Source organism: Lentinus tigrinus (assembly GCF_003813185.1).
Source record: "Lentinus tigrinus ALCF2SS1-7 unplaced genomic scaffold L226scaffold_15, whole genome shotgun sequence".
NCBI classification, from domain to species: domain Eukaryota; kingdom Fungi; phylum Basidiomycota; class Agaricomycetes; order Polyporales; family Polyporaceae; genus Lentinus; species Lentinus tigrinus.
This window is the reverse complement of record NW_027137924.1, coordinates 262,997-290,767: the sequence shown is the minus strand read 5'-3', so window position 1 is coordinate 290,767 and position 27,771 is coordinate 262,997. Positions and strand designations below refer to the sequence as shown.

At 59.5% G+C, this 27,771-nt stretch overlaps 11 protein-coding genes across 11 annotated transcripts; 4 read left to right on the top strand and 7 right to left on the bottom strand.

Moving 5' to 3' along the window:
* The first annotated feature begins 1,075 nt into the window (after positions 1-1,075).
* On the top strand, positions 1,076-6,578 carry L226DRAFT_91508 (uncharacterized protein). The gene is made up of 10 exons (XM_067687332.1): positions 1,076-2,259; positions 2,324-4,162; positions 4,223-4,592; positions 4,762-4,833; positions 4,906-4,988; positions 5,046-5,193; positions 5,332-5,423; positions 5,589-5,808; positions 5,926-5,975; positions 6,116-6,578. Exons 1-10 carry the CDS (start codon positions 1,182-1,184, stop codon positions 6,397-6,399), a joined length of 4,236 nt encoding a protein of 1,411 aa, XP_067534520.1. The 5' UTR covers positions 1,076-1,181; the 3' UTR covers positions 6,400-6,578.
* Positions 6,579-10,183: 3,605 nt separating this feature from the next.
* On the bottom strand, positions 10,184-11,184 carry L226DRAFT_91522 (uncharacterized protein). The gene has a single exon (XM_067687333.1). It carries the CDS (start codon positions 11,087-11,089, stop codon positions 10,328-10,330), a length of 762 nt encoding a protein of 253 aa, XP_067534519.1. The 5' UTR covers positions 11,090-11,184; the 3' UTR covers positions 10,184-10,327.
* Positions 11,185-11,913: 729 nt separating this feature from the next.
* Positions 11,914-12,933, bottom strand: L226DRAFT_91552 (uncharacterized protein). Its single transcript, XM_067687334.1, has 2 exons — positions 12,561-12,933; positions 11,914-12,350 (listed from the first exon to the last, which is right to left on the bottom strand). Exons 1-2 carry the CDS (start codon positions 12,896-12,898, stop codon positions 12,143-12,145), a joined length of 546 nt encoding a protein of 181 aa, XP_067534518.1. The 5' UTR covers positions 12,899-12,933; the 3' UTR covers positions 11,914-12,142.
* Positions 12,934-12,975: 42 nt separating this feature from the next.
* Positions 12,976-13,832, bottom strand: L226DRAFT_91365 (uncharacterized protein). Its single transcript, XM_067687329.1, has one exon. The coding sequence runs from the start codon at positions 13,483-13,485 to the stop codon at positions 13,024-13,026; it is 462 nt and encodes a 153-aa protein (XP_067534517.1). The 5' UTR covers positions 13,486-13,832; the 3' UTR covers positions 12,976-13,023.
* A 360-nt stretch (positions 13,833-14,192) lies between these two features.
* On the top strand, positions 14,193-14,767 carry L226DRAFT_91279 (uncharacterized protein). The gene has a single exon (XM_067687326.1). It carries the CDS (start codon positions 14,373-14,375, stop codon positions 14,712-14,714), a length of 342 nt encoding a protein of 113 aa, XP_067534516.1. The 5' UTR covers positions 14,193-14,372; the 3' UTR covers positions 14,715-14,767.
* A 707-nt stretch (positions 14,768-15,474) lies between these two features.
* On the bottom strand, positions 15,475-16,650 carry L226DRAFT_91291 (uncharacterized protein). The gene has a single exon (XM_067687327.1). It carries the CDS (start codon positions 16,478-16,480, stop codon positions 15,776-15,778), a length of 705 nt encoding a protein of 234 aa, XP_067534515.1. The 5' UTR covers positions 16,481-16,650; the 3' UTR covers positions 15,475-15,775.
* A 156-nt stretch (positions 16,651-16,806) lies between these two features.
* L226DRAFT_546258 (uncharacterized protein) lies at positions 16,807-18,919 on the top strand (the record flags this gene model as incomplete). Its single annotated transcript, XM_067682413.1, has 4 exons — positions 16,807-16,898; positions 16,953-16,982; positions 17,034-18,168; positions 18,242-18,919. The coding sequence occupies 4 exons, from the start codon at positions 16,807-16,809 to the stop codon at positions 18,917-18,919; spliced, it is 1,935 nt and encodes a 644-aa protein (XP_067534514.1).
* A 730-nt stretch (positions 18,920-19,649) lies between these two features.
* On the bottom strand, positions 19,650-20,747 carry L226DRAFT_91358 (uncharacterized protein). The gene is made up of 2 exons (XM_067687328.1): positions 20,557-20,747; positions 19,650-20,503 (listed from the first exon to the last, which is right to left on the bottom strand). Exon 2 carries the CDS (start codon positions 20,496-20,498, stop codon positions 19,866-19,868), a length of 633 nt encoding a protein of 210 aa, XP_067534513.1. The 5' UTR covers positions 20,499-20,503; positions 20,557-20,747; the 3' UTR covers positions 19,650-19,865.
* Positions 20,748-23,130: 2,383 nt separating this feature from the next.
* On the bottom strand, positions 23,131-23,970 carry L226DRAFT_91407 (uncharacterized protein). Its single transcript, XM_067687330.1, has 3 exons — positions 23,626-23,970; positions 23,202-23,547; positions 23,131-23,143 (listed from the first exon to the last, which is right to left on the bottom strand). Exons 1-2 carry the CDS (start codon positions 23,698-23,700, stop codon positions 23,257-23,259), a joined length of 366 nt encoding a protein of 121 aa, XP_067534512.1. The 5' UTR covers positions 23,701-23,970; the 3' UTR covers positions 23,131-23,143; positions 23,202-23,256.
* Positions 23,971-24,627: 657 nt separating this feature from the next.
* L226DRAFT_91483 (uncharacterized protein) lies at positions 24,628-25,530 on the bottom strand. Its single transcript, XM_067687331.1, has 5 exons — positions 25,391-25,530; positions 25,148-25,330; positions 25,075-25,083; positions 24,742-25,018; positions 24,628-24,682 (listed from the first exon to the last, which is right to left on the bottom strand). Exons 2-4 carry the CDS (start codon positions 25,272-25,274, stop codon positions 24,795-24,797), a joined length of 360 nt encoding a protein of 119 aa, XP_067534511.1. The 5' UTR covers positions 25,275-25,330; positions 25,391-25,530; the 3' UTR covers positions 24,628-24,682; positions 24,742-24,794.
* Positions 25,531-26,037: 507 nt separating this feature from the next.
* L226DRAFT_546257 (alpha/beta-hydrolase) lies at positions 26,038-27,657 on the top strand (the record flags this gene model as incomplete). Its single annotated transcript, XM_067682412.1, has 8 exons — positions 26,038-26,362; positions 26,422-26,579; positions 26,632-26,674; positions 26,731-26,759; positions 26,823-26,890; positions 26,948-27,204; positions 27,251-27,431; positions 27,495-27,657. The coding sequence occupies 8 exons, from the start codon at positions 26,038-26,040 to the stop codon at positions 27,655-27,657; spliced, it is 1,224 nt and encodes a 407-aa protein (XP_067534510.1).
* Positions 27,658-27,771: the final 114 nt, after the last annotated feature.

Here is a 27,771-nt window from a genome sequence, read left to right as displayed (position 1 = left end):
AGTTGGCAACAAATGAACGCGATAGAGATTCTTGAGGGATCGACATGAGTTCACAGCCCTTGGCAGGCGACAGGCGTCAAGGTATTGATGGATCGGCTGTTTTACGGCTGATTGTATTAGCAACAAAGACGGAAGGTCCGTCGAGGGTTGGGCGGCGTTGGAAAGGAAGCGATGCATGTGGAGAGATAGATGAATGAATCCGTCATGCGGCAAGCGTTGATATTATTGCGGACTCCGCACTCATGTGCCAGACGATTCCTGAAGATGGTGCTGAGAACAGGAGTAGTGGCGATAAGAAGTGAATATGATGTGCGCGATCTGTCCCGACGCTCGTGTGTGATAAAGTATGACCCCTTGGACAGCGGAGGTGATGGAAGAAGAACAGAACCGCCCATTGAACCATCCATGTATGCGCATAGCGGGTGAGAACGGATGTGTGCACACTCACGATACTAGAGGCACCAAGAAGTCAGGTTTTGACATAACGACGAGTTCCAGACTTGAATGCTGTTGTGCATGTCTGCCGGTGTTGCAAGTTGCCGTTGAGGGAATCAGCTGATTGACACGCGACTTAAGGGATCCAGCGGTACTGCGGCAGGAGCGCGACTGTCACCAGAGAATACCCACAGGGAGTGATCAAGCGGAGACTGCACAGGAAATGTTGAGGTTAGCCATGGGTGCCATAACGGATTGGTTAAGTGGGTGTACATGTGTGGGTTACAGCTTGCCGAGATCAAGCCGGGGGCGAAGGAGAATAGTGCCGGCCAACCGAGCCGGTCGCCGGTCCGCTTGAACCGGACCGAATCCGGGCGGCCCGATGTTGCAAGAAACTATTCGTCGAACAGGGCTGGCCTCCCCATACTGCGCCATAAACCGGTGAGATCCAGAGGTGAGCGCTGAGCTTTGTGAGCACGAGTGAGTGACTTCTGGTTGTAGACCGGAGGCAGAGGAATTAGCTAACATGACTTGGACGGGCTGGGAGTTTGTATGTATTTGCTCGGAACAAATAACTACCAAATAAGGACCCACAGTTGAGAAGCTGCCCGCGATCACGTGCCACACGCGCAGAGCGATCGCAGACTTCGTTGTGGCTGCTCTTGCGCCCAACACGGCTTGTTTCTCGTGTCTGCCTCGCTTTGTCTTCTCGTTTTTCCTCACCGACACTCTGACAGCACACACACATGTCCTTTGTACAGCCTAAACCTGCTTGGTTGACCGACGAACTTGCGGACGTCGACGGCATCGATTGGGAAGATGACGACCAGTCCGCCGACCCCGACCAATCTGGCTCGGAACTCTCCTTCACACAACCTCTTGGCTCCGTTCTGGTACGCAATGCAGACCTTGGCTCTCCGACTGGCTCTGCAAATAACCCATCCGAGTCGGACAACTCAGGTGGTACGTTCATCGTCCGTGAGGAGATGCCTGCTGTACCCCTCTTGCCCAAGACGCCCGGGCGCAACAAGAAATCCGTGGTGAAGGACTTCTTTAGTCCATTGGCACTTGAGAAGATGTTTGAGCCTCCATCGCCACCACAGTCCTCTGCACAACTACCACGATCTACTGCTGCACCCCCCGTCCCATCCCGCCTCTCTCAGGTCTATGTTCCTCCTTCAGAACGTTCAGTAGTGGAGGAAGCCGACTACGACCAGCGACGTTCCACCTCCAGCGTACCGGAGCATGACTTTCTCAGGGTCGACGGTGCCCAGTCCCAATTCACGTTCACCGCTCCTCATCCCAGTCCGTTCAATCCTGCCGGTCCCCTTCCCAATGCCCAGAGCACACCAGTTCCCACCTCCTCAGCTCATTTCCTAAATCCTCCGCCAACAGATCCTCGTCTGCGTCTCTTCCAGTTCCAGTACGACACCTTCACGCGTGACCATCTCTCGGCCATGGTCGACTCCATAGCTGTCAACACCCCATCAGGCGATGGCCCACCTACGAGTCAGTGCAGTCAGCAGTCCACGCCATCCGGCCTCTCTCCCGTCAACGAGACCGAAGCGAGCTTCTCCCGTCTGCGTAGCGCGAAGCGTCTCAAGCTGAGTCCCGCTAGTGACTTTAGCGGGGAAAATGGTGACGGCGCGGCAATTATCATGCGTCCAGTCTCGCGGCGCGACTACGTTGGCGAGTCGAAGAATCTCATGGAGCAGATACGGAAAGCGCGCGATTTCTCCACTGTTTCCACTGTGGCAACCTCACGGTCACCTGCCGCCGATCGCATTGACTCCCCCGAGAATGATGTTAAGGAGCCGCCTCTGAGTTCGTGTTTCACTCTATCGCACTCGATGATGGTACTTATTGACTACTCCTGTCGCAATTTCAGGACGTCCTTTGTTTCTCGCTGTTCCAGACAATGGATCAAGCAAGGATCCCACTCCAAATGGCACCGTTAGTTCCAAACGGTCTGGGTACTCGTCGTTGGGCTACCGGCAGCAAGCTGCGAGTCTGATGGAGCAGATCAGGAACGATATGAAGGGCTCAAAGCGTTTGTTCTCCGGGGACACAGAGGTATCGCAGCTCCGTAGCGACGATATCACCGAGGCGTCCGTTGTGTCCGCAGACATCACCGTCCCTTCCCTGCGCTCGCGCAATGGCGACACCAACACCCTCAATGGCTTGCGCAGACCAAGTGCTGCTATCCCACAAGGTCGCAGGATGTCTGGTGCAGTAGGCAACCGAATATCCAGCGTATCGCGAGGGAAGCAACGCGCTGCCGCGAGTCCGCGGAAGGCCTCCATTGCACGCCCGACACACTCTACGCGGCCATCTGAGGACCTCACGCGTGAACTCACTGGATCTTTCACGCGGATGTCGCTCGAGACCTCTCGCATGCTTGCGCAATTCCCTACACCCCCTGCATCGACGGCCGCCGTCTCAGCCGCGCCTCCTGTCCGACTCGTTTCGGCGTCTACCTCGACAGCCCCGCCGTCGCCTGTCAAGCCGAGCCCGGGCCTTCTCGCACCGCCCACTGCTTCCGGTGCCGTGCCAGCATACCCATCTTCATCCTTGCGCGCCGGTCGGAACGAGGACCTGACGCGATTCGTGTCGTCAAGTACGGCGTCGGGTACGACGCTCACAGCGGGCAGCGCGGAGTCGTTCGTCAAGCACGCGGGGCCGAAACAGAGCACGCAAATGAACATCATGCAGATCAAGCCAAGCGACGTCGGCGAGCTGCCAGACAGGGTGGGCAAGATGGTCTTCGATCGTGTCATGATGCGATGGGTCAAGGCCACTGCGCTGGCGACCGCGGGCATGACGGAGACGGATGCACACGCAGGCAATGGCCTCGGGGCGAGCGTTGCTTCCAGGGCAGGGGCCGAGGCGGAACCGGACATTGACCGAGGCGAGGAGAGCGAGGATCCATTCCGCGACATCGAGAGCCTACGGGAAGACGACTCAGAACACCATACAGAGGCTGGGTCGGACGGGCATGTGGAGGACGAGGACGAGGATTCGATGGCATTGGAGAAGAGCAGGATTGAGGAGATATTCTCCGAAGTCGAAGACGCAGAGGAAGCCGAGCTGACCTCGTTCTCGACGGACGGGCCCTCGCAGGACATTATTCACGACGTCCATGCCCACGCAGGTGAACCAGTTGACACCTCGTTCACCGATAGCGATGCCAGTGCGAGCGATGACGAAAGGGAAGAGGAGACGGGCAGCACTGTCCCAACCACGACGTTGGACCTGCCGCTCGAGCGCCCCGATACCGATCCTGCTCTTGCGGACGAATCGTTGGTCGAGCCTGCATATGCGGACACACCTCCAAGATTCCTCGCATCTGCGCGTCCCACTGGTCCCTCCGCGGTCGCTGCTACTCCCCTCCAGGCCAGTCGGTCAGCGAGTGGGATGACTCCTGCGCCGCGATCGGCGCTGAAGAGCACGAGCATCACTCCCGTGTCTGCGCTCAAGGGCCACAAGATGCAGACGCCTGCGAACCGGATAGGTCACCGTCGGTCGGTGAGTTTCTCCGATGGGAAACACGATGGACCGATTCTGGGCATTGGGAGGAACGTACCGACGCCCGACGGCTCCGCTGTCGACGAGGAGGATAGCCCTCTTGCCTCCGGTTCGAGAGCGGGGGATAGGAATAGTGCAGTCCTCGTCCAGTCGGCGCGGTCGAAGAGGATCGCGAACATGCTGGATGACTTGGAGATGACTGGTACGTGGGTCGCTTGTAACTGCGTTGTTGCTTGGCGCTCATACGGACGGTGCTCTGCAGATTTTGAGGACAACTCCCCGTCGAAAGCTAGCTCTTCTTCCCGTCCGCTCGCCGAGGAGATGCATCCTCTGCAGTCAAGGCGACCGAGTACAGGTCCCGGATCGGCTAGCGGTTCAACTCGTCATGCTTCGCGGCGGGTATCATCAAGACCGTCAAATCCACCAACTCCAAGGGGTATGAGCGGTAATGCGACATTTCTAACGGAGTGTAGCTTTGGGGTTGCCCACGACCGCCTGGTGCAAGTGATAACGGACGTGCAGCCGTTCGAGCCATACTGGGAAGAGCTCACCTCCATCGACCTTTCTGGGCGCAACGTTGACAGCACCGCGCGGCTCAAAGAGTTCTTGCCCAAGCTGGACTCATTGTCCTTGTGAGTCTCTGTTCTCACCGTAGCCCGTCCTGGAGCCGCAATGTGCTGCGTGAGAGTCATTCTCATGGGAAGGTGGCTCGATCGCTGCGCAGAATAATGGCGGTGTTCCGATAATGGCGGTAGTGAACGCGGCCGCGCAGCATGACAGCTGACTATCGAAACCTGACAGGAACTCAAACCAGCTATCTTGGCTTAGCGGCGTTCCGAGTACTGTGCGGACACTTTCCGTCGCGTCGAACCTGTATGTGCCTGTGGCATTCTGTCCGCTGGTAACCTTGCTAATTGACCGGTTTGATCGTCGCTTGTGGGATAGGTTAACGGGAGTCACATCGTTCAGCCACTTATTGAACCTCGAGAACCTAGATATCAGCCGCAATCAGGTTAATTCTCTGCGTCGTAGGTTTCCTAAGCCGATCAACGTTCGGTGACAAGCTCAAAGTCTCATAAATCTAGAATTGGAATGCCTGAAGCATTTGCGCGAACTACGAGCTGATGGAAACCACATCGAGAGCGTGGACGGCCTCCAGAAGATGGATGGACTCATTAAACTGAGTCTGCAAGGCAACATCATCCGTGAGATGGATCTTCACGAATTCAGGTGGTGAGTTGGCCACCCGCACGTTTCTTCTATCACGCAATACATCATTCGCGCTCGTTCTCGTGTTCAAGAGCGCCTTTGCCCGCGAAGGTCATCTATCACGTCCATTTACGACAGGCTCACGATGCTGCTGTTTGACAGGACTCGCTTGGAGATGTTGAACCTGAGCCATAACCGGATATCTAGTATCGGGGGCCTTGCGTCGGTTCCATCACTCGTCGCACTCAATCTCGGTGCGTGATTTAGCATAACCGTCTGGATGTGACCTACCGCATCGAGAAGGACCGCACGGGCGTCTGCTCGCTAGTGTTCTGCGCCTGATCTTCGCTGCCCAGGCTGACAGTTGCGCTTGGGGTTGCGCTTCCATGACTTGCCATGCTGATACTGTCCTCTTTCAGACAACAATTCATTACCCGAGTTCGAGCCTGAGGTCGCCACGCCTCGACTGCGGATCCTCCGTATGAGCGGCAACCGCCTACAGACCCTCAATGCGAACCCCTTCCCAAACCTTCGCACGCTATACGCTGACAATAATACGCTGGGCTCGATTGTGAAGGCATATCGCCTGACCAAGCTTGAGAACCTGAGCGTTCGGAATCAGAGTGGTCGGGCTGGCCTGTAAGTCCACCGATAGCCCTCGTTCCCACCCTTCTTCTCCTCGCCTTGTTCACGACTCGCGCTGGGCGTGAGGCTCACTCGGAGGAATTGTGCTAATCTGCCTTGTTCGCATCACAGATCATTATCGATTCGCGACGTGCGTGATGTGAAGCGTCTGTATCTGTCCGGTGAGTGTCCTCTTTCGCTCCTGTGCGAATCTAGCCGGGAAGGCCGGCAGAGGTGCTCGCGGTGTCTTCGGTTGCTGACAAATCTGTCCTAACCTCCCGATGTTTCCTTGCCGTGCATGTTCGACAATATTGCTGTGCAGGCAATCCCCTCAAACCTGGCTTCCTCTCTGAGCCGTGCTACAATCTCGTATACCTGGAGCTGGCCGCATGTCGCATCATCACTCTTCCCGCGGACTTCTCGCGCATGGTCCCCAACGTCCGCGTGCTCAACCTCAACTATAACTTCCTTGAGGACCCCCGTCCGCTCGAGGGCTTGACACGCCTCCGCAAGCTGACGATCATCGGCTCGCGGATCAAGGGCGCGAAGCAATTCATACGGGTGCTCCGAGGGATGAAGGATATCGAGATGATTGATTTCAGGTGAGTCGCGCCGAGCCGCGATTTCTTCTCGCTTCATCTTCATGTGTCCCGTTCCTTTCACACATGCGCGCGCTATGTGGAAGGGGTGGAATCGTTGCGGGGTGGCTTGGTGGGTTGGGCGCAACGGCTGGGAACGAGTTTCGGCATTCTTCACGTGAGTGCCGTATAGTCTACTGCGTGCGACTGCGAACCGCATCCAGAACCGGTGGCGCTCTCTCTTCCCTGCATGCGCCTCCTCCACCGTATCGTATGCCGTTCCCGTTGCATCGTTTGCGGCCCGTGTCTCTGGGCTCGTGGACCCGTCTCGCCACCTTGCTCCCGCGTGTTGCGCGCCCACGGTTCTATTTGCCCGACTGCAACCGTGAGCAATTTTCCCCCCGTGCCTTGTTTTGGGTTTGGGTTTGCATTTGACTGAATATGCCCGATCGCTAACCATGCTTCCCTCCCCCGCGTGCCTGCTCCTTCCTACACCATGACCGGTCTTTCCATCGGCTGTGCTGTATCGCGTCACTTGAAACTTACCCGTGACCCTCTATTACGCGCAGGATGAACCCTTGCACCCTGGGGTGGTACCTTCCCCTGCTAGTGAAGGACGTCCCAGGGGCACTGCAGCCGTCGGACGGTGATCGCACCGGAGAGCTTCCGGCGCTGGAGCCGGGGCCAATAGGCGGTGCTCGACCGGAGCAAAGTAATCGTCAAGGTTCATTGAGCGATCCACAAACGCAACAAGCAGGTCTAGCCTCCAGCTCCCGCCGCGAGCTGCGGAAGAACACAGCGGCCGACGCACCGCTCCCGCATGCAGGGCGAGGACCACCTTCAAGCACGGCGGTTATACTCCCGGACACCAGCGATGGCGAGACGCAGAAGCCGCGCAAGGAACGGGGTCAGGCTGAGCTTGTCTGGCGCGAACTCGATGCCAAGTTCCGACGCGATCTGCCCGACGAGGCCTACGTTGGCCGGCTGGCCTACCGCGGGCTAGTCATGCGGGCTTGCCCCAACATCCTGATGCTGGACGGCGTCGAGGTCGAACGGAAGGAGCGGGACAAGGCCGAGCGTTTGCTCCGGAGTATCTTTGGCGCTGGCAAGGCGAAAGATGCGGGCCTGTCGGGCATGACCATGGAGGTGGAGGGGAGCTAGGCCGGCGGAGGTGTCCTGCGGAAGGTTTGTGGTCGGATGCAGGGCCGTCCCATTCCATCTCTCGCTTCTAGTGTGGGTGCAGGACGCCTATACGAGGGTGAGGGCGAGCAGGGTCGAAACGCCACGTATTCGTTTCTGGGACGATGCGACAACTGCGCCGCGCTAGGGTGGTTGGAGGGTGGGAGCGGTCGGCTCGTTGTTCTCCTCCGGGCTGGCCGGTGCGGGGAAGGCCCAGCGGCCGTGGTTCAACCGCCATCCGCTGGACAGTCCAGAGCACAGTGGGAGAGCGCGGTTGATGCTGGAGACGGTGAAGAGCAGGGCGGGGATCCGCCACCTGCGGCATGGTAGCCGCTGGTATGGGTGCTGGGTGCATTTAGTGTTTGGCTTGGGACTGCGCATCATGTTTCACGATCTATCACATCCCCATACGACTTGAGCCTCCCCCATTGCATTGCATTATATAGTTTACTGGATAACTTGATATGTCATCGTACATACTACATATGCTCAGTTGCACAGCTAACACGACGCCGCGGGAAGATCTGCGTGCATAGCCAGGCTGTGCGCGACTCGGACGGCATTTTGGCGGACGCACGGAGCGCGCAGCCTTGAGAGAACGATCGAGCACTTGTGCGGCTACATGAGCTGTGGCGGCGCAAAGGAATATCACCGCACTGCACAGATGTTGACGAGTCCGAGTCCGAGTCACAGTGCATCCATCATGGCGGTCTTTGAGGCAGGCACCCTCTGTGCGTGCCTTGAATTAGCAATGCGACGAAGGAAGGAGCAATGGCAGGAGTTGATTACTTGTTTTGAACGGCGCTGAGCGGCGAGGGCGAGGGCAACGGGATACCGCTCATGACAAGGTTACGGGGAGTTTACTGCCCGCAGTGAGATGACCCCAACGACGGCGGGCGTGCACTTCGCCGTGAACAGTAGGCTGTCTACGTCAGACAACTTCCACAGCGACCTGGGCGCGGGCGTGCGAAGCGCAGCTTGCGCTGAGCATCAAGAGTCAAGACCATCTATGCAGATACACATCCAGCGCCGCCGCGTGCGTGTGAGAACCCGCCCTCCGGGACGAAGAACCCCGGTGCGCGACGTCGAGCTGCCAGTCGCCGCCCTCCTCGAGTGGGTAATGCTCGAGCCAATCGGACGTCTGCTGTTGAAGTGGCTTTGAGCTTGAAGACGAATGAATATCAATGGCCGCAGTGTGCCCCTGGGCGGATGTCACAGACCCGGAGCGCAGGACAGGCGGTTCACGTCCAGCGGGTCCGGGCCCGTGCCAGTGCACGGGGCTCGTGAGCTTGAGCCAGACGACGGGCCCCTGGCGGCGTGCCGATGATAAGGATGAGCAGTAAGTAGTACGTTGCTATGACGCACCACCGCGGGGTAGTGCGACGCAGAGCACGGGGATTGAATGCAGTCGTACAGAGTACGTACCAGGCACGAAGGGAAGACACCGACGTCAGCCCTCAAGCTGAAGGTTTGCTTCGGACGGGCTTCGAGGGAGGTCATTTGGCAAGGTCCCATTGGCAGCCCCAGGTGCTGCCCGCTCCAACCGGCGCAGCAGTGTACACAGCGAGCTACCACTGCAGTGGCGTGGGCTCTCTCGCAGTCTTGTTCGGGACGGCCTGAGACCTGCCGGAAGGACCTCTGCCAATGTTCGACCTTACTATACTGGCAGCAGGTGGGCGCTGTCTGCTCAGAACTCTGGGGCAAGGCAACTGTTAGGGTCCAGAAGGCCCGGCCATGCGGTCGTGGATGCGCACCGTGGTTATCTCGTACCGCCTGTTGCGTCCTGCATCCTGCGACCTGCGGGCGCGGGTCCACTCTGGACCGCCCACCGCCCACCACCCACCGTGCCCGTGCTTCCTCCTTGTCGAAACTGTGCAATTCAGGTGCGCAGGAGCGCAGGCGCGTGGTTAGCCGAGAACGTGTGGTAGGCGGACCGAGATGCTGCATTGCGTAAGCGTAAGCCTCTGAAAGCATGGCGGGCTATTACACACTGGTGCGGTACGTACTCACGCAGTGGTAGTAGAATGTGGCATGCAAAGATGCACAGTGGAGATGCTCGCGGGGTGCAGCAGCGTGGTGCCACCGGTGCGATACGAGCCTGCTGTAGAGTGTGCGAGTGCATGCATCCCCCGGAGTCCGGTCTTAGCTAATATCGGAATATCGGACCACGGAAGTCTGAGTCTGCGTCTTCTTCCCGGGCGAGCAATGATTCATTGTTGTGTGTTTCAAAGACCGCTGAATCCTGATGATGTTCTATATTCTGCGTTTCGAGCTTGTAATTTGGAGTCTGCGGGAGCATGCATCACAAGAACTCGAAGACAGTGCCTGCGACGCATGCACACGCACAAGCACAAGGGCGCGGGGGGGTCTCACCAGAAAAGAAGGGCCCTCGATGACGCGAGCGATCCATCGCCTGAAACCGAAACCTTGCCTTTGAAAAGACAACGTTGATTGCATGCAAAGGAAGGAAGGGATGCGGTATGCGGGCATACCGGATACCCATCATTCCTCCGTTCGAAACGCCGGGCGGCCGGTGCGACCCACCCACCGGACGACCGGGACGCGGGGGGCAGCAGCTGCCCACGCCTGGGCCGCGCAGAGTGAGGGGAGGGGTGAGGCCAGCACGAAGGTACGTTCGCGACGACAGAGCAAGCGAGCAACCTGCACCTGGTAAAAAAAAAAGATATTGACGGATGTATTGAGGAGCACACGTCGTACGGCATTATTCAACGTTGATACGGCATAATGATGACCACAGCCAAACCACTCGTGCGATCTTAGCGCAAGTGGCACCCCGCGAGGCTTCCTGCTCGCCACAGGCCGCGAGCGCAAGCGCACAACGCTCCGCCGTGAGCGTCCTGTTCGTCATTCAGAGTGGAGGCCGGAGTGGAGCGTTGTCCCTCGGAGAGCTCGGGGTGGCCTCGACGCTCTTTGGACTTGTTCCATCTTGACTCCTGTCGGACGTCGTGTGTCGAGCTGCAAGACAAATTGCGACAAATCTGCGTGCCGGTCGAACTCGCGCGCGGGGACGGCTTCTTGCACGGGCGGGGATCATCGGCACTGTGGTGGCACGGCAGCCTGGCGTGAGATATGGCGGCGGAGAAGGACAAGGAGGAGACACGGGCGAGAGACAGACAGGGGACATTGAGAGGAGGCGGTGCACCGAGAGCGGCGGCCGCGGCGGACGAAGCGAAGCGAGCAAGGATGAGCACCCATCCAGGGCCCACGCGCCTCACCGTGCCGGTGTGCGAAGAGATGCTGGTGTCGAGGGTTTGCTGCGTTGGCGAGGAGGCGTAGGCGCGCCGGCGCGGGTGCTTGTGGCGTTCGGCCGATGTACTGAGTACATAACGAGACATACGGACCCCGCTTGCGGGGCGCATGGATAATGAAATCACGTCAGAGGCGCTGGGAAGTGATGGGAGAGATACATGCGAGGCGGGGGCAAGGGGGCAATAGGCGGATGGATGAGCGGACGGATTGGGACGCAATGCATGATGGTGCCGCCGCCGGCATGTCATGCAGCGGCTGATGGACCCCATCGTGTTCTTCTAGCCGGGGAGGAGCAGCGCGAGGAGCACGGGGGAGACAACAGGGTGCTGTGTGAGGGTATCCTCAGGGCCTGACGTCTGGACGGCTGGGGAGACAGAGAAGCTTGAGGGACGCGCCTCCAACTGATGTTCGGAAGAGAAAATCGCGGAAGGGAAGTGTTGGAGATATGGATGCGACGATTCATGGGCGCAAGATGGCGGGTGGATGTGTTGTTGATGCATTGAGGAGCAGCAGCTGAGCGCTGGCCGCCGAGGGAGGTGTGCCCACTATTGACGTGAGGTCGTGGGCGGCGGGAGCATTGCAATCAATGATAGACTTGGGATACGCCACGAAGTTGGCGCGTTTCCAAGGATGAAGCCTCGAGGCGGGACCGCTGGACGACGAGGGGACGACGAGACAGGTCCGACGTCCAACGTCGAAGCGTCGAGCGTTGCGAGTGGGCGGTGAAACGGCAGCAGAAATCTCGAGGAGGTCGCTGACTGACGATGCATGACGTTGCGAGAGTGTGGGCGCCACCGTGAGTGTTCCGAGAAATGAAGTGCGAAGTTCCTGAAATACGCGAGTTCCCAAGACACCCACGTTCATTCATCGGGGCTGCCAGATAGTCATGGGTGATCGTGATGGGTGTGATGGCGGAGGGGCGGTCTGTCGTGATGCAGGATGGCGGGTAGAATCACGAGGGGGACGTCTGGCGAAGGAGGTCGAGGCCCGGGCAAGGTTCATCGTTCATCCTGGATTGCGGCCGTCCAGCGTGCTGTATGGCAAAAGAGGACTGGTGGAATAGGCGTGAGAAAGGAAGTGGGCAGGGCGAATTGGGCGGGCGGGGATGTGTGGATTGGTGAGATGCTGCGTAGAATGGGTGTGGTTCCTGCTGGTCGGTGTGCGGTGGGGCGAAGAGGAAGAGGAAGGGGGACAGCCTTGGAGGCACCGAGGTGGAGTAGGTTGCGAGCCTGGTGAGCCTGGGCGAGCAGTCGAGGGGGAGCTCGGCGAGTTGCAAGCGGCTAAAGGTGCGGAGAAGGCATGCTGGCGCTGTGTGCACCGGTCTAGAGGACTGTTGGGCGGTACGGGTGCAGAGTATGTTGTATGAGCGCACACAGCGAGCGTCCTCCGCTGGCGGTCGCGCTGGAAGGCAGGAGGAGGACGGTCGCGACTGTGGGCGGGTGGTATGTCAAGTGATGTCTCGGAACTGCGGAGTGTGCAGCAGATGTTTGTTCGGACAAGAATTCTGGCGTGAGCGGTAGTTTGAGGGACCTGATAGTACGGAGTATGTTGTCAGCGAGGGGGAGAGAAATAGTACGTACTACGGTGAACATGGGACTGGAGCGGTGCAGATAGAGTCTGCGAACCACAGGAAATATTGAACTTAGGGGTAGCCGAGGGTAGATGCATCACGAGAAGCATGTCGGGATCAAAGGGGGGCCGGAAAAGGCAAGATGATGGTGGATGGGTGCAAAGACGTACCCACAGTGCGCCGCCGGGGAGGCGACAAGGACTGAGTGACAGGTAAAGGGCCGTGGTCGTCGCGCAAACGATACCGGGCCCCGGCGGGACTGGGGCGGTACTGGCACCGAGGATGAGGAGGCTGCACGAGTGGTCCCGGTATGGATTTGGGCGAGGGAGATGGCGGGAGATCTTGCAGCTAGCGTCGGGTGGGCGGCCCTGGAAGCGGTACACGGGTGGAGGACACTGTGCACACACAGATATTCGTGCCGCGTTCGGCGGAGAGTGCGGCGCCCCAAACCGGAGGGTCGCGGACAAGAAACATGTCGGCGTATGTCAGATTCCATCTGGGAACGCATCTGCAGCTCAGATCACGGCAAAGAATCAGATCACGAGCAGCAGTAATAATACCTATGGCTTCCTCGAAGGACGCTATCCACCATCTTACGCGAACCCGGCCGGACTCCCGCGCACTTGGCTGGTATCAAACAGCAGAAGCTTGCGGGCGTGCGCCGCCGGGGCTTCCAGCCGGAGCGGAGAGAGGCCAGGACGGCGAAGATCCAGGGACACGCGCCGCCGTTGCCAGTGGCAGAACACGTCGACACACCCGTGAGTCTCCCTCTGAAGATCCCGCCCGAATCCTAACCTTGTCCGCCTTCTGCGCTCCCAAGCCTCTCCAGCTAAACTCTACACCGATGCGCGCGCCGCTGTCGGACGGCGTCCTCGGCGGGAGGCCCGGCGTGCAAACCCTACTCGGACGCGCGGGACTCGGGAGCGTATAGCGGCGCCGCACCTCGACGGGCCTCTGCCAGTGTCTCGCCGGTTCTCGTTTCACTTCCCCACCCGGCACATGCGCATCCGCTGCGATGCTAGCACTCATCCATCTCCGCGCTCCTCCTCCAATCGATCCTAGTCCGAGCCCGAGTCCGAGTGCGATTCGATCCATCGCGATGGCTGATATGCATGCGCGTCCTTGTATTCCGCTGCAGCACGCTCAGTCTCGCCATCCATCGACCATCTGATTCGTCCTCGTTCTCTTCCTCTTCCTCTTCCTTGTTCCACCATCTCCTGCGCAATGCGCCGGTAAGGGATGCCCGCCACGCGAACAGAGCTCAGTAGAACGACTGCCATACCGGGAACAACCCCCGCCTTCTTCTACCCACGATCCCTCCGGGCGCAGCGTCCCCCAGATCCATCATGGGCCCCCTCTCCTCCGTGTGCGACCGCGTCACCCGTGATCGTCCATTACTGCACGCTTCCAGCCTCCAGGGAAAGCACCGCACATGCGCGTTTGCCAAGACCCCGCGTGGCCTGGCTAGCTAACGTTCGCTCGCAGCCCTTGCGTGTACGGGATATGCACCCTATATGCGCACTGCGCACGCGCTCCTGAACCACTGCAACAACCGCGGTTAGTGCGTCCAATGCATTCCGAATTCGCGAGCCACCGACAGCGGGCGTTCCCAACGGACGCATATGACTTCCATACACAGTAAGCGATAAACGTACAGCACTGGTGTACGTGCTTTTCCCGTGGCTTATCCCAGCTTATCCCCCCTACGGTACCCCTCTCTGGCCTCATTGCTCAATCCATCATCCGCGCCAATGGGCGGGAGAAGGGCCAGCGAACCAGCGAAAGCACCCGATCAATCAGAGAGCCCTGTTGCCTTGATGCCTCCCCCTGCACCTATTACTCGTCAATCGCGCGTGCTCCCTGCAATTGGGTCCCCCTTAGCGCACTCGATCCTCACCCGGTGGCTGGGCACGGGCGATAGAGTGGATTATGGCACGTACGCGAATTCGGATATCCGTATATGCACAGGGGACTCGCACTGAATGGCCCTGCGCGCTCGCCGTTCGCCCGCGCCCGCGAGAAGCTCGAAGCTCGAAGCTCGCGCCACCACCAGAAGGGCCCTGTGGATGCTCAGATGCTCAGGGTGTCGTGGGCGGATGCTGGGTTCACGTAGGCCCGAGCGACCGTCCGTCGTGCGCAGAACGGCTTCTTGTGCCGGGTTTAGTAGCGTATATCCGAGCGCGGCCCGCAGCGCAGGGGCGCAGGGGTTCGCGCTGTACGTGTTACGTGCAGAGGTCCGTTCGAGGGTGGTAACGAGGCCAACGAGTCAATTGGGGAGGGGGGGGTGCATGCGGGTCCTGCACGGTGTGGACTCTGGACGGTAGAAGGGCAGAAGCCGAGTAGAGTTTGAGCTAAGCTACACGGACTGCAGGGTTATTGAGCGAGGCGGGCACGGGCTTGGGCTTGGGCTTGGCCGGAGAGGGTGCGCATCATGCATTATCGGAGAATAGAGAGATCACCGAGCGTGCGGGATCCTGGGAGCTGAGGCGGTCCGCCGAGCTGAGGCAAAGAATAGCGCAAGACGTGGCCGGGCAGAAGGACGTGACAGGGCCGGCTGACAGCGGACAGTGGGCGTGTGCATGGGCGAGGGGAGAGGCGGGAGGGCCTGGGGAGGTGCGAATGTTGGGATGGCGATCTGGTCGTCGGTCGCACAGCCAGGATGGAGCCACAGCCGGCGGGACTGCTGTGGCAGGTGGCGCCCACAGACCAACGGTGGTCACGCAGATGTAGATCGCCTTTCGCGCGGTGCTGGATGGGCGATGGCATTGGGCAGTCTCTGACATGTCATGAAAACACTAGGGCGGTTAGCGCCGCGCCGCGCCGGAGATCTGCAGGATGTCGAACAGACGACACTCGAACGGGATCTGTGTGACATGGACGTGTCGACTATCTGTGCACTGCGATTCTCAGGCAGGGCGGAGACATTTGGAGTCAATGCATCTGCATCTGCACCATCGACTTCTCTGTGTCGCGCCCGCGGTGCTGTGCTCTGGACGACGGACGAAGTTCGAACGGCCGCTGTAAGTAAACCGTCGTGGACGTCGGGATGAGGGGCTTCATGATACGAACGCCGCGGAAGGAGGAAGCCCTCCCTGGGGCGGATGCTGTGTCGAGGTACGCGATAGGGAGGAGGAGATACGAAGAGGGACTCGGAGTGGCAGAAACGCAAGGAGAGCGCGGAGGGGGGTCGCTCCGCGTCGATGGTCTGGCCGGAGGACGAGCAGGAACAGATCGCGGGGGCGCGTGCCTGACACGATCCATAGCCCATCGCACGCGCCGTCCGGGGTTTGGGCTTGGGGGGAGGGGCGGAGCGGAATGGAGGCGCGTCTCAGAAGCCCCGTGGACCGCGCTGGCGTCTGTGGGGGAAAAAAAAAAACAAGGCGGGTCAGAGACGGAGGGGGAGGATGAACTGAATGAGACGGAAAAGGGAGAATGAACGGGGTCGGACTGGTCGCAGACGAGGATCCCGGAGGCAGAAGGGAGGGCGGGTCTGGTCCGAGTCCGAGTCCGAGGCTCTCGCAGCATCAACAAGGACGGGCGATACATGCACGAACCTTGACTCGGTCTTGACTGGGACTGTGGGACGCGTTGGCCGCGGCGCGGGCGAATCAATGGTGCGGACGTGCTGGATATGGGGCGGGTGCAGGTCCTGGGCGCGAGCCTGGGAGCGACATGGCCCGTCGGACGCTCGCTCAGTTGTGATCAGCCCGGCGCCAGCAATATGTCCTTTCGCGGGTTTAATGCCTTCCTCCGCACGCCGTCCCGGGGCACGCGCCGCCGTTGCTGCAGCTGCCTGGCGGGCATGGGCATGGGCACGGGCACGCGTCCGACGGTGCGGTGACGCGTCGTGGACAGGCGCGCGTCGGGCGGGCATGTGCACAAATGGCAGGTTGCGCCCTGGACAGAGCGACATTGCATGGCACGGCCGTCGTCGGCGGGTCGCGGCGGGCGGCCGGTAACTCGCGGTAATTAAGAAGAGGGGGAAACAAGGTTTGGCGAGAAATATCTGGGCAGGTATCTGGGTGTTGTGGTGTGTTTGGAGGATCGGAGGAAGAAGGTGATTAATGCAGGAGAGGGCAAGCACAGCCATCTCGTTCGGGAACGGTGTACCTGCCTGGGAGCCGAGGGAGCGGAAGCGAGGTGATTGGACTCGAGGGCGGCGGGAAAAGGAAAGGCGAGATCTGGGACGGGCGGTAAGGTTTGGGAAGGAGCGAAAGCGATGACGGGGAAGGATAAATAGGGCGCGTGCAAAGGCAGAATGGAATTTCGATCTACTGCCACTCTACGACACGACGGACGCGAGCACACGGCGATCGAGTCTCGTCCGAAAATACCTTTTCTGCTCGATAGCCTCGTCCCCCGTCACTTCTTATTCGCCGTCCGAGCCCTCCTCCTCCTCCGCCTCCGCCTTTTTCAATGATCGACACGCTCCCCGTCGACGACATCCAGCCTTCGTTCCCCGTCTCCCTCAGCTCCTACAACGTCCACCAGCTCCAGTTCGCCCTCGAGTACGTCCGCCCCTTCCCTGTCTCCCCGTCCCGCCCCCTGACCGCCCGCGACAGGCAGGAGAGCAAGTTCGACGCACGTCTGCTGTATGTCACGCCCGCCCGCTTCTCTGTCTTCTGTCTGACCCTTCCCTGCAGGCCGAATCCCCTCGAGATCGACTACGACTCGCGCCGCATGTCCAGCTCCGCCACCTCGGACAGCAGCCTCCACTCCCGCCCGGACAAGCGCCCCGCCTCCCCCGACCGCTCCCCCGTCCCAAAGCGCTCCCGCCCCGCCCTCGACTCGCCCTGGTCCAACCCCGCCACCCCCGACGTGCCCCCTTCCGGCCTTCCCGCCCAGGACCCCGCGGACCGCGTCCAGCTCCCCTCCCTCGCCTCCGCATTCACCGACCGCCTCGACTCCCGCCGCGCGTCCCTCCCGACCTTGTACCCCGACTCCGCCGACTCGCGGCCCCGTCTGCCCTACCCCATCCACCGCTCCACCCAGTCCTCCTCCGGACTGTCCTCGTACCAGTTCCCCGACGCGTCCGAGTCCGGTTTCGACAAGCCTCCGCGTCCGCGTCTCGAGACAGACACGCAGGTCGGGCTCTATCCTGGTCCAGTGAGCGATCTCTCCCTCTCCAGTGCTGCCCTCTCCTCCGCCTCCGCCTCCTCCTTCGGCTTCTCCCCGGGGCCCCTCTCCTCCGACTTTTCCGCCCCCAGCTCTCGCTCCGGCATCTCCCCCTCCGGTCTTTCTGACGCCGACTGGAGCGCTGCCTCCATCGCCCGTCCCAGCTCAACCCCCGGCCCCGGTGCAAAGTACGACGACTCGGTTCGTCATTCTCAGCTCGGTGGGCCCCAGTCCATGTACGCCGGCGTAACCCGCATCTCGGGCCAGTCAGATCGCTCCCCCGTCTCACGCCTCAATCCCCCCAACGGCAACGGCATCAAGACAGAGAACGACTGGGCTTTCCCCACCGGCACCCCAGAGTTCAACATGTCCTCCTCCACCTCCGCCTCGGGCCTCCCCGCCAGTGCAGGTCAGAACCCCTCCATCAACGTCACCAATTCCCCCAGCCGTTCCCCCCAGGCTGCCCCCACCGGAAGCCCCTCTGGCCTCGTCGATAGGCCGCCCCAGCGCAAGCGCGGCAAGCTCCCCAAGCCCGTCACCGACTTCCTCAAGGACTGGTTGCACAGGCATAGCGATCATCCCTACCCCTCAGAGGAGGAGAAGAAGCAGCTCTGCCACGCGACGGGGCTCTCCATGAGCCAGGTCAGCAACTGGATGATCAACGTGAGTGGACAGTTCTCTCGGTTCTCATCCGCAGCAACCCGAGGTTAACCGCGCTCGATAACCATCCATCCAGGCTCGCCGACGCATCCTCGCTCCCGCCCGACATAGCACTGCCGGCCCGACCACCACCACCCCCTTCGCGACGCGCTCTGGCACAGTTGGCATGGGCATGCCTGGCATGCCCGGTATGGGTGGTCTCGGTGCGCCCTCTGCTCTCGACCCCACCCGTCGCATGTCCGTCGACTCCCTCCAACTCTACTATCCCATGTCCCTCCAGTCGCTCGGCCAAGATCCCCATGGCCATCTCTCTCCTCCGAGCACGCGACATATGGTCGGCATGTCTCGCTCGCTCTCGTCGTCGCATGCGACCGCAGGCAGCTTGAGCGGCCTTGGCCACCACGGTCACGGCCACAGCCCGTACGCGCTCTCTGACACGTCGTACGCAACCGGCCGTCTCTCGTATGGCGGCGGCGGTGGTCCGTCATCCGCACTCCACCCCTCCTCGCACTCGGGTCCTGGCGGCTTCTTTGGTCTCTCGCAGAGCACGAGCAGCAGCTATCTTGGCGGTTCGGGCTCGATGTACGGCTCCAACGCGGGCTACGCGCAGAGCGGGAGTCATCACGCACCTCAGGGCGGCAGCTCTGCGGGACGCCTCACGCCTGGGACCGACGACTCTGCGAGCTATCGCTTCCCCGAGCACTCTGCGTCTCCTGGGCCGCAGTCGGGCTCTGGCTACGGCACTCCGCAATAGCGGACGGAATCGATCACGGCGGGGCGCGAGGGTGTGGGCGCGGGAGGGCGCGCGCGGGGGACTGTACTGAAGGTTGATTGGACACGGACGATCAAAGTAGCCTATGATTATCCGCTAATTCGCTCCCGCCACCGGGTGCTTTCTCGTTTCCCACGCTTTCCTGCCTGCTCTCACCGTCTTCTGCACTCCCCCCCTGGTCGCCGTCGCCCTCGTCGTCGTCGTCGCCGCTCTTTACCCCGTCGCCATCGTCATTGCCCCTCCTCCCGCCGTCGTCAACGCAGTCGCTGCTGTCGCAGGCCCGCGCGGGCGCAGGGTCGTGTATATATTGCAAAACGTCGTGCACGAGCTGCACCTTCTTGGTCGGTCCCCTGCTGTCCCATTTGTCCTTTTTTTCTCTATTTCATTCTCCCCCCGTGTGCTACTACCGCTTGTATGTGTTCTACCCCCCTCTGTCGCCCTATCCGCTTGTTTTGATACCACCTTCCCCTCCTCTCATCATCACATCCCTCCCACATGCCATCACCCGCATTATTTCCCCATCGCTCCCCACGCCCATCTCATTCCGGACGCCACCAACGACCGCGTTGCAGTCCTCATCGCCTCTCTATTCCCCCTTCCATGCATTCCTGCGCACAGTCGTGGCGCTCGCATACCGCACTCCCGCACACAACACTCTGTACGTTTACGTCGCATCTCCCCCTCGCTGCCACACCGTAGTACGATCATCGCTTATTATACATGTATAACATAGTTTTTATTAGTTGTCATCTCTCTCTCTCCCTCTCTCTCTCTTTCTGCCTCTCTTTTTATTCGCGCTCTAGAGGGACTCTCGCGCTCGACACACCGGACTTCGTGGTTAGATACTAGTGGCTCTACTACTTATCGGCTACGCGCTCGCTTTCTTGGATGTCCCCGTATGTGGAATATAGCAACTTGGCGACAAAGTCTACGATCTCTTGCGCTTGTCTTGTGCGTCCAAGCGTCGCTCCACCCTCCGAGCTCGGCTCCTGAAACGCACACCCAACTTTATTATGCTTTTTGTGAGTGCGCGCGTCGCGATGACCGCCTCCTGTGCTGCTTGAACAATGCAACTCGTCATTCGCAGGCCTGGTCCATCCTCGGGAGTACACGGCGCGAGGACCGCGGGTCCGCACACCGATTCTCCATCACCGCGTACTAAATGAGATATATGCAGGCGGAGGGTGAGGAGCACCGTAAGTGTGTACATACTATACAGTAAGTGGACGCATTTTATCCGCGGAGGCCCGCGCCACATTGGATTGCGATTGTGCAATGCGGTTGGCGATGCGCGATGGGCGATGGCCACCTGCGCGTGCACTGATACAGTATCGAATCGTATCGATCTTGGGAGCGACGAGCCTCGAGGCTGGACAGGTTTCATATACACGATCTGGATTCTGCATTCTGGATCCCGGGTCTCGCTGTGCAGTGTGGGGGGGACGTTCGCGTTCGCCGGACGAGATAGGACAAGATGCCGGCGGTTCCAAGCCCCAGGTGGGTGTTGGGTGTCTGTTCTGATCCGAATGTCGGTTGAGGGGGGCTGGGGGAACCGTTGCATGTGCGCTGGAGACGAGAATGTGTGGGCCAAGACACAAGGCGACGTTGGCTAGCTGTACCTTGCGGGGGAGCACGCGGGGGATGGTCGGGCGGCGTTGAGTACGACCATGCGGTGCGGTGCTTCTCTCATACGACGCGCATATGATCACCCCCCTCCCCCCAGGCCTGCGACTCGCGCAACGGAACTTCGACGCACGCACAGGACAGATTCAACAGAAATGGGAAACCACAAGGCTCTGCCTTCCGCGGCACCGGTTACCCGGCCTCCCGAGGCAGAACGTTCAAGACGTCGTTGGACAAGAACCGACAATGTATGTGATCGCGACGGGCTCCGGCGGCAAGTACAAATTTGAGTCGACGGCCGGATCGCGTTAGGCCGTCCATATGATATATCCATAATCCCCGACTCCCGACCCGAGTCCTCGAATCCCGACGACTATAATGCACTTACGAGTGGCCACTTAGGTCATCTTGTGCGGGGTCTAAAACTATTGTGCGCGGAGCCGCGTGTTCCGGTGCAGTACCTAGCAACTCAGGTGACACTGATTGTCTTTGGGTGCGGAGAGCCCGTCGGTCGTGCCATGCCTCCGTGGCTCGAGTCAGACAATACGGCGGAGATCGAGGGCTCCTGGACGATATTGTTTTTGACGCAAACGGTGACGTTTCTCGTTGTCTGCGATACTGTATGCGAGGAGTGACTGAGACAGCCGCTTCGCGCCGAAGCCGGGCGCGGGGTCTCGGACACCAAAACAGCCAATGTGCAACTTTGCAAACTTCAAATCGTAGCACTCTGTATTGTCCTCGAGGATGCCCGATATGCAGAGGAATTCGTAGCGACACGCAGGATGGGGCCGTAAGTCCTCCCGTCCCTTCCAGCATTGTTGCTGCGATTAACGTTAACTCTGCTTCCAAGCGGAAGGGCAGGCCGCCTAGATATTCCAGACAGAACTCCGAGTGTGCAAAGACCCACAGGGCATCTGGATGCAGTAGGGTCGCACGGCTGCACAGAGATGCTCGCAGCAATTGGGTGTGAAGTAGAGATGGCAAGAACGGCATACCGAGGACGAGGCGCGTGCCGCGCAGACGCAGATGCCCGAGCTTCCCGCGTTCTCCTCAGTTTACGTTCGTGTACGATCATGGGGTTACAACTGGGCGATCTTCCATCGTCCGCGTCGCATGGTAGCAGCGGCCGTGCTGCAGTGCAGGCCCTCGCCCTCGCACGCAAGACGGACGCTTCCACCGCGATGGGATGCCGTGCGGTGCGTCCGTAAGGGCCATCGCGCGTCCATTCCTAGCATATGGGCGTCCATCCAGCTCGAAGGTGCAAACTCTAAAAACGCGCACTCACGCACCAAGTTCCGAAGAGAAGAGGTGAGTGCATCGCGTCAGGTGGTCTGAGCGTCCCGCCCTCTAGATGGCCCTCGCCGTGTTGAGACCGCGTTCTTGCGGATGATCGTCAATGTGCAGCCTCAGGCCTCAGGCTCTCTGCGTGCATGAGACCACAACACATCGCTCGACGCGCACAGACCCTACTTGCCTTCTTCACCTCTGCAGGGCCCAGCGTCCCCGGAGCCCCCGAGCGAGAGCTTGGGTCCGAGTATCCCTCCGGGCCTAGATGCATCACAGGGGAAAACTCCGGGCTTCTCGCGGGTGCACGCCGACGCAGCGTCGTCGTGTCCTCCGGGCCCAGACCACAATACGCAAGGATGGACAGAGTCTCCGGGATTGAGCGCCCCGCACGCTGGTTCAGGCAGTTCGCCTTTCTGGTCTGGATTGCGGGAGAAAGACGCACGGACGTCTCGGACACATTCATCGATGCGCTCGTTCGTCGCGGTGCATAGTCGGCCCCCGAGCAGCGATGGTACGGATCCGATGAGGATGAGCCCGAGGGTGCAGAGATACGCGAGAGAAGAGACGCGCCCCCGGGATGTATTGCTGCTAAGGTCCTTCAAACGCAGAGAGTTCTGGCGGTAAGCTAGCTTGGGGCTATCAGGAGGGCGCAATTTGAATAGCGTGGGTGCTCACCGTGCCGAAGAGAGCGACGCTGTGGTCGAGTCCGTGCAGGCTCCAGCCCGCCCTCAAGCGAATCCGTGCCCGTCGCGCCCTGTACGTCACCCTCCCGTAACGGAGGCGCCGACCTGGTGATTCTGATGGCGCAGTGTGCGCGCGACGGGGGAAATGGTGCACGGTGTTGGCTTGGGGGTCGCTTCGCAAGCTCAAGGTTTGGATAGCTTGTGCGCTAGGCGGCCTGTAAACGTACAGACTCCGGTCGCAGAGGGCACATGCAGACTTCCGAAACGTGGGGGCGGGCTAATTTGCAAGAGAGAAAGGCCCGACCCTGGACTCGGATATGGAAGGGCACGCGTCGAGAGACAAAGGGACCGGTGGCTGAGCTTTCTATTTCTGGGCGTGTGAGCACCGAGTCTGGCCAGGCATTGAGTGTACTCACCTCGCACCGTCCTGCGGCGGCGACTCCCAATGCGCCGAAAGATATCGCGATAATAACCACAGTCACCGCTCGTACGCGTCTGCGGTGATGCAGCACAGGCTTCGGATGCTATCCTGATCAAACTTCCGATCTCAGAGCTGCGTCACGACGCGGGTTGGCAATCCATTGGTGCGTTGTGGTCAGCGAAGGGCGGAGCTCTTACGGAAGCGCAGCGTCAACGTGGGCTGATGATCGCGGGAGAACAGAAGGGCGTACGTATGCGTGGCGGCCATGAATTGCATAGGCGTCTTGGCCTACATATCTCGATATCCTATCCGGACAGTGCAGTGGGAACGCGAAGATGGGGCGGCGAGGATCCCGCCCACATGGGCCTTGCATGGGACCGTGTAGGGCCGACATTGCACACGGCACGAACGCGCCTTGTCGACACGTAAGAGGCCCTATGCAGTGGCGGTAGGGTGGGCCACCTCCTCAGGTGTGGTGGACGCGCACACAGCCTTTGCACCGGGCCGGCTCGCAAAACGGGGTAACTGGGTTGGCTTGCTAGCCTGCTCGGATTTGGCTCGGACACCCAATGCGAGGGCGTTTCGTCATCGAAGCCCTGGAATGAAGCATGTCGGGTGGGAGGTGAAGGTTAGCGCGGCTGTATACGTATAGCAGGGCGTATGAGAACGCGTACCTGACGCGCGAGAAAGAAGTGACCACATCTTCCGGAACAGAAGAGACCGCAGGTAAGGGAAGTCCATTTCCGCATCCACAGCAACGGGATCGCATGGGTGACGACCTAGCTGGGATGGAGCATTGTACAGATACACCTCTCCGCACATCTTCCCAAGCTATCCTCCGCTCCGCTCGCCGGCCGACCACAGAGCCCGAGCTGAAAGGCCCGTGTTTGGTGCGTCCCTGAGCGGAGCGTATGGCTCGGCAGTCCAATGCGTGCATCCACGAGAGGGAGCTCCGTGAGACGCAGGTGAGCTCATGAGTTACCGATCAGGCGTCGTGAGACCACAGCTCTACCTGATACCTTGCATGGAGACGGAGGGGACTCGGTGTGAGAGGATGCAGTACCGCATTGCGGGCGAAAGGCTGTAGCACGTTCCCGGCAAACAATGCTCGAGAAGCAATGTTTGAGATCCAGTGTAGATGTTTGGCAGTTTCTGTCGAACGTGCTGTCGGCCGGCGTTCATACTGCACCGAAGGAAGCGTGCCGGCATCCCGCCCGTGACCCATGAGTTCGGATGATATCACAAATTTTGGGAAATGGGCGAATCGCTCTTGGGTATATAGCCTCAAGCTACCGCAACGAACCTTGTTCGCAGTGGGTTCGCACTTGCCGACCTGGATGCGTCCCCGCTTGAATCTTTTTCGAACATTTCAGCGTCCATCCCTGAGATAGATATGGGGCAACGTGATCTCCCGTGAGAGCGGAGACGACAGCTAGACGGCCATAGAACCCAAACCTGTATCAAGGCTGCGGTAGCATTGGAACATCTCGGGCGAGATACGACCGGTGTAAGGAACTGCAAGAGCACCGATCGGTGGTTATTAGATAATCACGGAGTCTCTGAACCGGTCCCGAATGGCGCGCCACGCAACGTGCCTTCGTTGAGTACATGTATTGCGTGAACGATGCGTGGACTCACCGACCATCCCCGCAATATGTGCGCTACGATTTCATTGCGATCGTTATATCTCGTTATGTTTCTTGGCGATGCCGCACAAATTGCACAGCCTTCCTACGTCCATCAGGTTTAAGGTATCCGCCAGAGCGAGCTAATCCAAATGGGAGACTTACTAGTTGCAGACAACAAGCGTGAAGCTATTGTGTTCTGGTAGTGGTTGGTGCTATCAATAGTGACCCACGCCTTGATCGGCCTCCTGCACAGTCTTGGGGTGATCGATACGCGGAGGGGTCGATGGAAGGGACGCTCGTGAAGCGATAATCGCTGGTATGTATGGCTGGCCAGTGCCGCGCCAGACCCGCCCCTGATGCTCTTGATGCGCCGCACGATATTGACGGCATCGGCACTGCCAGTCATGGCAATGAGTGGTCAAGATGTACGCAAACGTTCCTAGCGGCGCAGATGATTAGCGGATGTATCGTGATCACGAAACAGTTGGACAGTACCTCTAGGCTCTGTGTCTCAGCGATATGAGGTAGGGTCTATGTGCATGGTGTCGTTGAGCATTCTACAGCCTACCTCGAGGCCGATCCAATATCATCGACATCCTCCGGTCCTCTTGCACCTTGCCTGGGTCCGATGCATATCGGGGAAGAGAATCACCAGAAGGTTGCAACGTGTATCTGGTTTCCGGTGCGGCATCCATGGTATCTCATCATGAGCAGATAGATTCCCGCGCACGAGAGCTGAGTGGATTGCGAGCTGATGGAAAATCGCATGCGGTCAGTGGCAGAGCCAGAAGGTAACTGGATAGGTTCGGACCTCGCGAAGCAGGGCGCGGCATGGGGGTGGCTGTGCGCCAGACCCAGCTCTGACGTAGCCACCACCCAACGAGTTCGACGCTCTCCTCTCAGTCTGCATGCAGCATGAATACGCTCTCTTGCGGTAGACTGTCTTCAGCATCAATCAAGTTGAGATCAAAGCGTAACGGCGTCTCCAGGCCGACGGCGTCTGCGCACAACACGTGGCATAATACGTAAGTTTCGAATGTCTTCGCCGAACTTGTCCTGACCAAGCTCATCCAGCTTACGCGCGCCACAGACTCACGCCGAAGACTTCTCTCTCGTTCTCGCCAAATAATTAGTCAGGATATCGACGTGCAGACGGTGAATCAACGAATCATATAACCAGCGATATGTATGTGAGTGCTGAGTTCCGAATAGTCACCAGCTGTAAGACCGCACTAACCCTTCTACAGCAACACCCATAAGCATCGCTTGTCTGCTCTGGTTGGGACTCCATCGTTGCCTCGTCACCGTGGTAGCATCAGCCCGGGTTGCGGCATGGCCGACATCCCGAAACAATGTTCGGCTTCTCAGGGCCACCCCATATAACCCGTTCGACCCACTTTCCTTCTTTTTTCTCCAACCCACCATCCGCAGATAGCCCCCTCATAACCATTGACAGCTATGGCCAGCATTGACGAACAGCCGTACTCTGTTTCTATCCCAGACTCCGAGCTCGATTTCTTGAAGAAGAAATTAGAGCTTAGCCGTTTTCCAGATGAGCTCGAAGGCGCAGGCTGGGATTATGGAGTCCCTCTCCCGCACGTCAAGAGGCTCGTGGAGTACTGGAAGGACGGCTTCGACTGGCGCAAGTCTGAGGCTGCCCTCAACCGGCTCCCGATGTATACCCGCGACATCGACGTCGAAGGCTTTGGAACGCTCAATATCCACTACGTCCACCAGAAGAGCGACGTCGCCAACGCGATTCCACTGTTGTTTGTACATGGCTGTAGGCGTTCTCTCTACGCGTTACACCCGTGAATTGCCCTGCTTACAATGTCGTTGCAGGGCCTGGCTCCTTCATAGAGGTCAGGAAGCTCCTTCCGCTCTTGACAGCCGGCGGATCCGACCACCCCAGCTTCCACGTCGTTGCTCCGAGCTTGCCTGGGTTCGGTTTCTCTCAGGCCCCCAGCAAGCCGGGGTTCAAGGGTCCTCAATATGCCGAGGTTGGTTGGCTCAGGCACGAGAGGGATGTCGCAGGTATTGACCTTGCTACAGGTTGTGAACAAGCTCATGTTGGCTCTTGGGTACAAGGAATACGGTACGTCTGGGTATGAATCCATTGAGCCTGCGTCTCTGACGCGTAGACGCCTGCAGTATATCAAGGAGGAGACTGGGGCTACGTGGCAAGTTCACTAACTCACGTCTGTCAATCCGGCAAAAGGCTTACAGTATGCATCCTATCGTAGCTCGCTCAACACGTCGTCACCCATTACGGCCATGAACATGTGAAGGCCTGGCATACGAACATGCCTGTGTATGCGCACAATCCCTTGCCGTACTGAACAGCTTGATCTAATCAACCTTTCCGCAGGCCCAAACAGCCTACGCTCTTCAAAAACCCTTTCCTCTTTATGGGGATGTTCTTCCTCTCGTATGACGCGAGTAGTATGAAGCGAGTGGCACACACGAAGCAGCAGCACTTGAAAGGGACGGGGTACTTCAATGAACAAGCCACCAAGCCACAGACCATCGGATATAGTCTCGCAGACTCGCCGATTGGCCTCCTATCTTGGATCTACGAGAAGCTCATTTTATGGACGGACGAATACCCTTGGACGGACGAAGAAGGTACGACGCACATCACTTGTAGTTGAGCGAACTGGCGGCTAACGAGACGAAGTGATCGAGTGGATCTCCATATACTGGTTCTCCAGAGCAGGCCCGGGTGCCTCGACGAGGATCTACTACGAGCTCACTGGAGGCATGACGCACGACACCTCCCATGGAACGGAGTGGTCGTCTGTGCCGTTCGGCGCGTCCTACTTCCCGAAGGAGATCATCCAGCTGCCGAAGTCGTGCGTACCCAATGGCATCATCCTTCTCCCCACATAGTATGTCTCACATAGCCTCGAACGTAGGTGGTCTCACACCATCGGCAATCTGGTCTTCGAAGCCGACCATGATAAGGGCGGTCACTTCACGGCGTTCGAGCAGCCCGACGCGCTCGCTGGAGACCTGCGCAAGATGTTTGGGAAGGGAGGGCCTGCGCACGGTGTCGTGCCTGGGAAGAACGGGTATTAGCGGGAAAGGCTGTGGGTTATACTTCGAGATTTCGAGCGCTGAAGCAAGGAAACGAGGCGGGACGCGTATTAGACTTCAGTGTGTTCTCACGTGCAGGATAAGGTAACCCTTTGA